This window comes from Branchiostoma floridae, chromosome 11 (assembly GCF_000003815.2).
Source record: "Branchiostoma floridae strain S238N-H82 chromosome 11, Bfl_VNyyK, whole genome shotgun sequence".
In the NCBI taxonomy this organism is placed as follows: Eukaryota; Metazoa; Chordata; class Leptocardii; order Amphioxiformes; family Branchiostomatidae; genus Branchiostoma; species Branchiostoma floridae.
The window spans coordinates 10,500,778-10,513,453 of NC_049989.1; the positions used below are offsets into that span (position 1 = coordinate 10,500,778).

General features: G+C 42.9%; 1 protein-coding gene across 1 annotated transcript; it reads left to right on the forward strand.

The window, feature by feature from the left end:
* The first annotated feature begins 1,041 nt into the window (after positions 1 to 1,041).
* On the forward strand, positions 1,042 to 12,230 carry LOC118426200 (mesenchyme-specific cell surface glycoprotein-like). The gene is made up of 13 exons (XM_035835464.1): positions 1,042 to 1,234; positions 1,756 to 1,844; positions 2,536 to 2,677; positions 3,551 to 3,755; positions 7,084 to 7,222; positions 7,683 to 7,797; positions 8,315 to 8,488; positions 9,258 to 9,323; positions 9,637 to 9,755; positions 10,040 to 10,171; positions 10,604 to 10,758; positions 11,609 to 11,677; positions 12,047 to 12,230. The coding sequence occupies exons 1-13, from the start codon at positions 1,042 to 1,044 to the stop codon at positions 12,150 to 12,152; spliced, it is 1,704 nt and encodes a 567-aa protein (XP_035691357.1). The 3' UTR covers positions 12,153 to 12,230.
* Positions 12,231 to 12,676: the final 446 nt, after the last annotated feature.

The following is a 12,676-nucleotide window of genomic DNA, read 5'->3' on the forward strand; positions in this document are numbered from 1 at the left end:
CCCAATTTACCAGCGAATCCCGTGCAATTATCCGGCGTGTGCGATAATGCGAAGTTACCCAGTTGGACCGCACCGCCACGGGATTTTGGGATTCCGTGCAATTGACCGAAGTGTGCGTTTATCCGACGTGCAATTAACTGGCTTCCACTGTATTATAATGTCCAAACAGATGTTTGTCGGCAGCGTCTTTTTTGTGTGGCTTGAACGCATGTTTACTTCGCCAGAAACATTCATTCTAATAATTTGTTGGCGTAGGATTTTCAGCGAGATTTTGATAAAACAGACAAACAATTACGTTTCTTTTAAGAAAAAAACAACAACAACATTTTAGTGCACCAGAACACCAGTTGAAGTGTATGACGAATCCATAACTGCTCCAAAAACTTGCTTGCGTGAACCTAACTATACCTTCAGGCATGACGTTTATTTATTATTATCATCATTAAATGGAAGCCCATTTTTTTAAGGATTGCCACATGCCGACCACGTAAAAGAACTCACCACACTAAAAGAGTGGGGCTTCTGATAAATATGACTGGTTCTAAACCTACTGTACTTTGACCGCATCTGGCCTGGGGCAATTACTGTCGTATTGAGGACATGATATAGGCTGTCATTACAGACCCTTGTGATTATGGCTTGCCGGTTGCATAGTTATAATATAAGGTTTTGTACGGAATTATTTACCACATTTTTAGATGACAATGTCATGCATTACTTTGTTATGAAGATTATAATATACTAATATGGACATATATCATTGATTCGAACGCCATGGAAATATTGTCACAATTTTCATATCTAAGTACCCATAAAAATGTCTTTATTTTAAGTTTGATATAGCCTGTGTTTTCACAATCTCTCGTTGGCTGGGGTTAATGACTCTTTCCCCGAAAAGGCGGTGGCAATTGTAGGGCCGGCCGCTAGGAGCGCGATTTTAGTCAGGCTAAAGTTTAATAAAGTTTACTTTGTTCTGTTAGGACCTTCTGACAGGTCAGCTGACCTCATGACGTAATATCATCACGCGTACGAGTCATCAATATGGCTTTCCTGACCCTCGGTCTGTTCTTGTGCGTTCTAACAACAGGGCAGAGTATAAGGCTTGGGTTGGAGCACCTTTCCACTGTGTACCTACCCTACCGGTATGACAACGGTGACGCCAAGTACAAGATGGGGAAGGGGGCGGCGGAACAAGTCGGCTACGATCCCGTCAACAAGAAAGTCTACAGCGTCGGTAATATCTCGTACCCCCTTTCCACTAGGACGGCGCTCTCGCCGAGCTCTCTTTGACTTTGCGACCTAAAATTTGACAGATCACTCAACGAATTCTATAGAAAAGAAACGAATCTTTTTAGACTTTGTGTGTTTTGTTGTCTTCTCAGTCACACTTTTACGTTTTGTATGGTATACCCAGTGTGGAAGCGAATGTTAAACATATCCTATATAGGTCGCAGTGAGAGCGCAGCGCGATCGCTGTCTAGTGGAAAGGGGCCTAAACAAATGCAGTAGCCTTTGCTATGCACACATTGGCCGGAACGTAGTTATCATATGTAATTACCATGCCTATTTTAATCCTAAAGCAAATATGCATCGTTTTAAATGACGTGTGATTCATTTAGCATAAACTGCCGCGGTCTGCTACAATAATACTATTGCGTGCACATATACTCGTACATTAATATTTTTATGATTATTATTTTTCTACATCGGACAATAAGATTATCTTAAGAGAAACGGTGTGTTTGCCATGTGTAGGTCAGCCGGGGCTTCTTAACGTGATTGACGTGTCAGACCCCCGGTCCATAACCCTGCTGCACTACCAGGAACTTCCGCAAGCCGGCCAGGTAAGGCATGACGTTAGCCTGACTAAAATCGCGCCCCTAGCGTCTGAGCCTATAGTTGTCGCCTCCCCAGCCAGCGAGAAATTGTATCAACACATGCGAAGTTATGGCGTCAACTATCAAGCTTTGACTAGGACGTTAAATCGAATTTTCATATCATAATTAGAGGAAAGCAACACATCAAATACGCATTACACCCACAATATTTATTAGTACACTATCAAGAATAGGAGTTTATATTGCATTCATTGCCTTACACGAGGTTTTGTATCGGGTATCTCTGAATAGCTGTTGTTGTTTGTTCCCCATTACTTGTAACGTTAACCTTAAAGTGATAGGAAGTGACCAATGAACACGTGTGATTTTAATAAAACTCTTATTTGCGTATGTAACTGATAAACTTCAAAACGTACAAGCCACTCGGATTATTTCATGGAGGCGGGGAATCTTCAAACTCTTTTTTTAAAGGATACAATGTTAATAGAATTTTCATCAATCGGTGACTCCTTTTTAAAGGTTAACACACGGACCTCCAAATTTTCGATGGCTATCAGTCCATCTTGTTCACGGAGTGACCCAGTTCTCGCGAGAGTTGCGAGAACTAGGTCGAGACTTGCGTGGTACTTCTGTCCCTCACCCCGCCTCCTTGTGGCGTAAAGGGGTATAAGTCCTAGAATACATGTACATTTTGCAGGTGACGTATACCGACGTGGAGTACTGTGGTGGGTTTGTAGCGCTGACCAGAGAACATGAACACAAGGGCCTGCCGGGACATGTTCTCATCTACGAGGCTTATCGTGGGACAGGTGACATGCAGCTGGTATATCAGGCCCCAGGTAAGGAAGCTGTAAAAATTTGCATATTTAGTAATTTATTTATTGACATTGCCGACATGACAATGCGAAAAAGGCAGCTTAGCTGACATTGAATGCCAATACATACATACATTTACAATTCTCATATAATACACATAATTAACTCAAATGGTTAACATAATATTATACTTCAATTGAAGCAACAACAAAAATACTGAAATCTTTTAATGTTGGCATTAATCTATTAGTATACTTTTCGGTGAACGACATGGCCGGCCCCAGCTTGCTTTTAACTCGGAGTTAAAACAAGTAATTCGATTATAGACGCTAATAGCGAGCACACCGAGTAGTACCTCCGCGGTACCTGAGAGTCTACCGGGACAAGGTTGCGGTTTCGGGGCCTGGCCGGGGCTACACTATCTAGAAGAACTGGTACAGATGTGACCAAAGAAAAAACCGTGATGCACTGTATTGATGGGCTAGAGGAATACCCCGGAAGATGTAAATTTGAAAGATCAATACGCTGCCGCTGAAAATACTAACTCTTTGCAAGCCATGTACTGTCATTGCATGTAAAATATATTATCGACTTTTGAATTTAAGTTCATCTGTGACGGTAGTGAAAGAGTGAAAGAGGCCATTTACATCAGTGCCCACCAACTTTCACTCAACCGAGACGGGGGCCGATACCGACTGCCAAGCACCTTTGACCCTTTGCTGACGTCACACTTCCGTTCCGGATGTGTGACTTAGGCTTTGGGTCATTACAACTTGAGAAGGATCAGAGGACTGATCGAAAGCTTGTTGGTAATTGCCTTATTTTGTGTACAGATATAAAGTTTAAAATTGTAACATACTTTTTTTAATCGGTTATTCTATATCATCATCGTTAAGTGGGAGGATCCCCAGACATGCTGCTCTTCACAAGTGACTGTCGTAAGCTGATCGTGGCTAACGAAGGGAAGGACGGAGGAGACGGGAACGGGAACTTCCTCAACCCGGAGGGTTCTCTCAACATCATCGAGTTCAGCTCGGACGACCTGCCCAACAGCGCTACCATTGTGAAGAGAACCGTCAACTTCAGGAAGTTTGATGCAAGGTATATTATTATTATTTATTTGTATCAGGCCCATGGCCCATAAAAACAGACACAGAACAAAGATTTACAAAGCTACACTTACAAATACTTTACATAATGTCGCCAGAATGTGCTGTGGCAAAAGCCGTCCGAGTGTACAAGCACTCTAATTATATCATTGTCAGACGACAGCAGGCGTGTTACAAATGAGTAGGTGACCTTGCGGCGCCTTGCGTCAAACATGTCGGTCCGGTTATTCACAAACAACCAACTAGTACTTGTATGCCTGCCGACCGAAAAGAGCAGTTTCATTGCGCTGTGGTAAGCCACTCGTAGCTTGGAGATCGTACTCACGCTGTAATTACTCCAGATTTGGGCACAATACATCGGGGAGCAATACGCTGAGAACAACTCACTTTTTACCGCCGCTGAGCAGTAACGAAACCGGCGGAGGAGTGAATTTGCCCGAGAATAAAAGCCTCTGACGTGAGCTCGGATTGCTGCGTCATCCGAAAGATCAGGGGTAATTATATACCCAAGATATGTGGTAGAAGAGGCATACTTTAAGGCGGTACCGTACAGCATCAGCGGCGGCAAAGGCATACTTATGCGGAAGCGGCGACACGGAAAGTACATACATAGTGTTTTCGATTCATTAAACAACATGTCAATATCCGCTCCAGATAGCTCACAAATACTAATCAGTCTCTGCAACGCTTTAACAGACGGACAGACGAGGCAAATGTCATCCGCGTACATCAAGTGGTTGACTAAGGTGTCCCCAACATAGCAACCGACTCCAGACCTCAGTAGCTCGGTACTCAAATCGGATACATACACATTGAACAAGATTGGTGACAATATGCTGCCTTGAGGCAAACCATTCATAGCAGTAAATGTATCCGAGAGGGTGTGGCCCCAACGGACACAGAATGACAACGTACTATACCACACGACCAGGAATCTAACTAGGTACATCGGAACTCCTCGATCCATAAGTTTTTTAAACAATGTCCAGTGGTTTACACGGTCAAACGCTTTGGATGCGTCCAGAAAACATGCAAATACAGGAGAGCCCCTTTGTCGATAATACTGAATAATTTCTTTGAGGGCAAATATACATAGATCAGTTCCATGTTTCTTCTTAAATCCGAACTGGTTGCTAGGGGAGCATAGGAAATCGTCAAGGTATGTCAATAGTACAGATTCGATGACTTTTAACAAGGGACTGGCAATTGCAATCGGACGATAACTGTCCTTGTTCGAAGCATTACAGCTGGGCTTCTTCAATACAGGGACAAGTACAACGTTCAGAATGCTAGGTGGCACATAGGCGTGTCTAAGCATAGAGGAAATTAAAATTGAAAGCAGAACGGGTAGTTGGGGCCCGGCGTTCTTAAGATGCTCAGCTGAAAGCATCTCGGGCGGCTTGATGGGCCTCCTTGACAACGGCGTTCCAGCCGGGTACAGAGTAAGGGGAGGATCGTTTCTTATAAGGGAGAGAAGCGGAGGCGGCGGCATGAAGAGTGTTTATTATCTGGTTGGAAAGGTGAAGGATGGCATTCTTATGAGTATCATTATCACAGTTAGGGTTGTTACAGTAGAGAACGTCATCGGGGATGAAGATATTAGATAGGAGTGTATTAGAGTAGGTTTGGTAGCGAAGCAGATCGGCTGGAGTTGCGCGTTCCCAATTAACATACTTAACATTCATAGGTGGGTTCTCAGCTGTGTTTACAAACAATGGCTCCCAGTGGAACGATACTTGCAGTGGGAAATGATCGGACGACAGGAAGCCATGATCAACCTTCATGTCTATGATGTTGTTATGCATGGTTTCGGAACAGACGCAATGGTCCAACCAAGATGTTGTCCCATGAGCGTCACTAAAGTACGTAAAAGTGTCATTGGGAAGCAACTCAACATCGCTGACATGAAGGTTGTTGTCCTGACAAAATTCATACAGCATGGGGGCAAACCGCCCGTCAGGACGGGTGTTAAAGTCACCCATAATACATATGTTAGAGATACCTAGATCATTCGAAAGTGACTCGATCTTACCAAGATTTTCCATAAACAGATCAGCATGATTAACACAGTCAGTTGGCATATAAACACATACAAGGAGCATTTGTCTATCTCCAGACTTAACACTTGCGGCTAAAATTCGATCCTCATCGCAACTCTCGATACTGACCTCTAGACCAATGTTCTGCCTCCAAAGGACAGCTACACCGCCATATGGGCGACCTTGAAGAATACCCTCCTCTGTGTTAACGGGGGAGGTACCGAAAGCTAAGAAATCATCATCGAGTTCTGATAAAAGGTGCAGGTCCTGCGGGAGTAACCAATGTTCCTGCAGTAGAACAATGTCGGAAGTTTTACAAAGGTCTTTCACAACCTGAACAGAGTTTTTCAGCGATCGGCAGTTGTAAGACACAAAATTCACGGAAGTCAACTGTCCTTGGTTGTTATCCATTAGTGATCTCGAGGAGCAGATCGTTGGTAGAATTTCCTTACCAGGATACCACTGGGCCAGAAATCCGGCGACAAGATCTTTTCAGAGTCGGCCTTTCCGATCACCAGCATATTATGTTACCAAACGATTGCTTAATTTTGTACAAGACTACGGAGATCAAGTTTTATGGATGACATCCTCTGTAGACAACAAATTTTAATGACAGGGTCCGAAACTTGTCTCAAACGCAAGATTTCAATAGCGTTCCCAATGGTATGTCAATAATCTCAACGATATCGGTCAATGATTTTCAAGGTCCTCCGATCCGATGATCTGTCCATTATATTAATGATCGTATTATCCAATGTCTTCCAATTATCTCTTAATAACATATCAATAATCTTAACAATTGTCAATGATCTCTATTGTCTTTCAGTGATCTCAATGATATCAATGTCCATATGCAACACGTACATACCGTTAGTTTTTCCAAGCGTAATATGTACAAGAATCACACGTGCATGATAATTATTTCAAGCATACGTAAATATATTCATCAGGTTGGCAATTATCATATAAGGTTTTTTTATGCACAACCAAGGAATCCTTATATACTTCAACGTTTCGGTGTCTATCAGACACCATCATCAGGGTAGAATGACCGGAAACTACTTCTTGCTGCTACTTATAGCCGATGTAGGTGGCGCTGCAGCAGCAAGAATGTCGTCCCAGACATGACTCAGCTTGTATACCCCCTCGACTCTGTTCATGACTGGAGCTGATTTCCCGATCCAAACTGCTCCAGTCGACGTCATGAACAGAACCTTACGATATAGATATCTCAAAAATACGTCATCAACTGGCATGTCTAAATATCTCGTTCTGTATCAGCCAGGACGAGTACGCGGCTAGAGGTGTCCGGTGGGTGTACCGTGGGGAGCCTGGGTCTCCCAACCGCCTGTCGGAGGAACTGGAACCAGAATACGTCACCCTGAGCAAGGACGAAACCAAGGCGTACGTCGGACTACAGGTAAGAGGTTAAAACAACATAATCAGACGATACGCTTTAGACTTTGATCCTTGTCTTCTCTTGCTTATATTTACCTACTTTGTAATATTTATTTTTATCGTTATTAAATCACCAACATACCTCATTTACAAAACAGAATCAAATAATGCGGAATTGTGGAATAGTCCTAAACATCTACATGTACCAACAAAATTCAAACGTTGGTTCATGAGATGAGCATGTTACGACCACGTCACAGTGATGAACACGCAATGCTCACGAGATTAACATGTGATTTGCTTCTAGTGGAGAAAGCGTTATAAACTCGCAATGCTCACGTGATTAACATGTGATTCGTTTCTAGTGGCGAAAACGCTATAAACGCGCAATGCTCACGTGATTAACATTTGATTCGTTTTGTAGTGGCGAACACGTGATAAACACGCAATGCTCACGTGATAAACACGTGATTCAATTCTAGGAGAACAACGCAGTAATCGTGGTTGACTTGACGACGGCAACGGCAGAAGAGCTGTATCCTCTGGGCGCCAAATACTGGGGAGACTCCGGGCTGGACCCCAGTGACAAAGATGGAGGTAACATTAAACAAAGAATGAGATATGCAAATCACTCATCACCTTATTTACTTTCGTATTTTTTTCATTGGTTGAGAGTGTGCGTTGACGTTTCTGGCCAATGTGAGGCAGTGATCATTATTTTGCCCCTCCCCCCATCCTTACCTTTCGCTTGTAGGTATTATATATACATATAGATGGATGGATGGATGTAACGTTATGCGTGTAAGTGAAGCTCCTCCATGGAGTTCTAAAAATTCCATGAAGGTGACGAGGACCAAGTATTTGTAATTATAGTACGTAGAGCTCGCTCCGTGGAGCCGGAGGGCTGCACGAGCAACCTCCATGGAGGACCTCTGTGGAGCACCCCCATGGAGGTGCTCGTGCAGCCCCTTCGCACGCCTGAGTGATGCATCACATAGATGGATAAGGCTACATCATTGCTGCTAATATTATCTTACATGTAACTCTATATGCATTCTCAACGTGTGACAATTGTATGCGTGTATGTATGTATCCAAATAACTTCCCGATACAGGAATCCATATCGAGTCTTGGCCCATATACGGCCTGTATCAGCCTGATACGGTGAAGTACGTATCAGCAGGAGGCCGTGAACTGCTTATCACATCAAACGAGGGAAACACACGAGAACTGACCGTTAACGGAGTCGACATCAGTGACGAGTGGAGGGGCATGGACTTTGTGGCCAGTGGGTTTTCTTCAATGTGGATTTTGTATCTGTTTATAGCTTTACACACCGAAGGCTACTTAAAATATCACTTGTTAAAATATGTGACAGTCACCTATCATGTCAATCCTTCTACAACTTTAGTACATCTTAAGAAATTAGAAAATAGATGATAGTGCTAGTGTTGAAGCACCGGTTCCAGCAACCAACAGTAGGGGTGGGTACCGGTACAGAAACTTCAGGTCCAGGTCCGGTTCAGGTCCAGAGGATCAGGTCCAGGTCCGGACCTGAACCTGGACCTGATTCAGTCTGAATGATACCAATGGTTCATTTTACTACAAAGAAATCAGTTTGGTGGGGTATTACTAGTAGACTCACACTGGTGTTTTAAAATCATACAACGCTAACTGCACCTGTACGATTGACTGTAAAACTTGGTAGAAATGCCTATAAACTATAATCTGCTTCGGCTTCGCTCTTGTTATTTTCTTCCACCTGCAAGCGTCAAAACGTGTGAATGCATGATCAAATAATCTGTTAACTTTCTAAAAGGTCCAACATCCGGTCCACTTACTTTTTTCAGGTCCGGTTTTTCTGGACCGGTCCAATAAGAAAAACCGGTTTTGTACCGGTACACTGTACCGATACCCAGCCCTAACCAACAGCATGGGGTGCCTGTCAGGAGAGCCCTCGTGCGGAATGAACCTGAAATGCAGTTTAAAAAATGTCAAAAGGCGCTGCTGTGATGAGCCCTTGTATTCTTATCAACTTATTTCTTTTTGACCTGTAGACAATGCCATAGCAAACAATGTGCCGTCTCTCCTGAGAGATGCCTTGGCAGACGAGACCAAGCTTGGTAAGAGGAAACAAAACACGCCGATTTTGCTCTGTAATGGGTACTCAAACTAAATGACTCAGAAGATAATATACACTGGTTTGTAGCAAAACGACAGTGCTTTATAAAAAGATTGCTCTAGTCCTCTTCTTTGGGCTATATATATGTAGCTTTTTCTTATTTCAACAAGCTTTTTTTATTATTTCAACAAGCTTTCGACAATAGCTACTACACTTGTTACCACAGATTGACTTATCTCAAGTTCGTTTCATTGAAATTCCGAGACAGCAATTTTGTGTTTTTGTTTTGTGTTTTCTTACTTCTTTGAGTGCAGGAGTCCTACGCCTGAGTAACTACGATGGCAAGTCGGCTTCTGACCCCACCAAGTACGAGGCGTTCTACGCGTTCGGAGGGAGGGGGTTCTCTATCTGGGATGCAAAGAATCTGACTCAGGTAACGCTTTTTGACGGTTTGTTCAAATGCAGGTAATGCTGTTGACCAAGAGGATGGATGGTGGAAATTACCATGCAATGAAATATCGGTGAACATGGGCTTTGAAATCTTGAAGATTGCATACAGAAGGAAAACACTCCCTTCCCTTTCAATCATAGGTATAAAATCCCGTTTGGGATAGCTACAGTGCCCGGTTGAGCAAAATTTTGTCTCCAATCTGTCCAACGCTGCTACCGTACATTCAGTTTCCTGTCCTCAGAGTAACAGGCCATGTCTTTCTCCAGATTTGGGACAGTGGTGACCAGGTGGAGCGTGCGCATGCGCTGTACTACCCCTCCATATTCAATAGTGAGTACAAGGACGAGTTTCTGCACGATCATCCAGAAGACACGATGGATGAAACGTCTAAGAAGAAGGTATACATACCGGTTGCTACCTCTGCGTACGGAGGTTTTACTTTTGGTGTGTCTTGATGTTCTTGATGTTTTTGTTAGTGTGCAATGTGTAGTTGTTTTTTTTTATACACTGTTGACAGGAAGTGAGTGGGAAGATTTGGTAAGTTCACCGCTAAGGTAAAATATTTGCAGAATGTAGAGTTCGGAGGTGGCAAACCTTGATGAACCTGGACGAGGGGGGATACAGGCTTAGACACGTTTGGGATTGTTATCTCACCGCAAAAGCGCCACCTACATCGGCTACATAAAGCGATGAGAAGCAGAACTCCAGTTAGAAGCTCTGACGAAGGTGTCTGAGAGAGTTCGAAACGTAAGCAATGTAAGTACCTGCTGGTTGTGTAAAAGAATTCTCCTATATCTGATATAGATATTTAAGGTACCTCTCGTACCTAGGGCCCCCAGTCCGAGTCCCTGGCTGTCGGTGAGGCTTTCGGGAAGACTGTTATCGTCCTTGGGAACGAACGCACCTCCACCCTTATGGTGTACACCTTAGACACCCACAACCCGCACGCTGTACCTGAGTTCCAGACCATACACCGTCATGGCCGGTAAGAACTACGTTGTTTTCACGGTATCGATAAGCGGGACTACATAACCCAGATGCGCTCCTTCCCAGTAGCGCTTCTGGGATAGAAGCACATCTGGGATACAACAAGGATTTTCTTTACAATTGTTGACATCCGACAGGCACCGCCATCTGGGATGTTGACAACGTACGGCTACACAAATTTTTCTGTCAAATACAAATTGAGTATACAACGTGTCTGTTCCAGGCTGCAGTACCATCACGGATTACTAGCCGGCGCTTCAATACCGCCTGAGGTTCTTATCACCTATGGTGTTCAATATGAAACATGTACCTAGTACTCTAGCACAGCACAGAACATAACAGCGTAGTCTGCAGCGCAAGCATTAACAAAACACGACAAAACTACAATTTAAACTAGACTAAGCTGTATTCAGCAAATCTTTCACAACAAAATATTTGACTCAATCAAACACAAATACCAATTTTTTTTATCATTTGTGCATATTGTATAATAACATAGCTACAGAATTGTGCTAATAATGATGATAATTCATGTGTAAGAACTAAAAGCTCAATAACATGCCCTACCTATAGTAAATAGAGAGAAATATTGTTGAAAAATACCAAATCACACATCTCTCTTACTGGTGCAAAGAACGAAATTTTTCATTTATACTGCTCTCATGTTCAACTCATATATCCGTCTACGTAGGTCAGCTTCTTTACATTGTATTCCAAATGCGAGACACGATCACTGAAACATATAATATTAACCAGTTGCTATTGGTTGCCATACATTGTAGTTTGTGCGATTGGTAAGTAATAAATTCACCCATTCATTCATATGCAACAACTTTCTCCCCTTAAAGTTGGGACCGGAAGTGGGACAACGCCTATGCTGACCGAGAGGTCGGTGACATTGACCCAGAGGACATCAAGTGAGTAAACGTTACTATAGCAACTGTGAAACTACTCTATTATGTTCTTGCAATAGCTGAACTGTTATTTTCCAACACAGAAATTGGACTCAATTGTCACAATCCACTGATGTGGTGACGTCACGTTATGCAGATAGAACACGTGACTCAGTGAGCAGTGGATCATAGGTTGCAGGAAGTCTATGGCGCCCACCGCCTCTATTCATGGATACTTTATTATGTCCCTTCCTCCAGCAGTCTATAAAGATATAATTTATTAACAAAATCCTTTCTCGCTCATAAATGACATTCGTGTCAATTTCTTACTCCCAAATATCTGCTCGGAGATAATCAACAGCACCGTTAGCCGTTTCCTAAACTGCATTTCAGGTTCATTCCGCACGAGGACTCTCCTGACGGGCACCCTATGCTGCTGGTTGCTGGAAGCCTGAGCGGCACTGTGACCCTGTATCGGGTCATCAACACTCCTCTGTAGGGCACAAGTATATCCACTCAACACCGGCTGAAATTCTACGGCTGAAATATAAGTAGAAATTATCAAGATACGGTTTGAGAGGAGTTTGGTTCGTTGAGCAAATGAACCACATAGACAGGAAAAGTAGTGTCTCGAACTGCGATACGTATATGAAGGTTAGACATTCAGGCACTAGTATTAAAGATACATGATACAAAAGTCTCTCATGCATTGAATATCCTAAGAAACGCAGTTACTGACGAAAGATAACATCTGAAACGTGTGAACGTTTATAAAACTAGCACAGGGTGTATTTGTTCCTATTTGGGCAACTTATACTGGACGCGGAAAATTAGCTTGGTTGCGACGTGTGCATTTTGTCTCTAAACCTTACTCCTCTCATTCAATCATAGTAATGCAGGTCTGTTTCACTCAAATTATAACATGGAAATGAACACAATGGCTCTTTATCTGTTGGGACTGATTTTTTTATTATTGTGAAATTAGTATCTATTGACATATAACTTTTTACAAAATTTTATCAC

What these genes read in the sequence shown, in the direction of transcription:
- LOC118426200 (XM_035835464.1), top strand. Translation starts at nt 1,042, where the DNA reads ATGGCTTTCCTGACCCTCGGTCTGTTCTTGTGCGTTCTAACAACAGGG. An exon ending in AGGCGTACGTCGGACTACAG is followed by an intron (nt 7,223 to 7,682) that starts GTAAGAGGTTAA and finishes ATTCAATTCTAG; the next exon opens with GAGAACAACGCAGTAATCGT. An exon ending in GGCAGACGAGACCAAGCTTG is followed by an intron (nt 9,324 to 9,636) that starts GTAAGAGGAAAC and finishes CTTTGAGTGCAG; the next exon opens with GAGTCCTACGCCTGAGTAAC.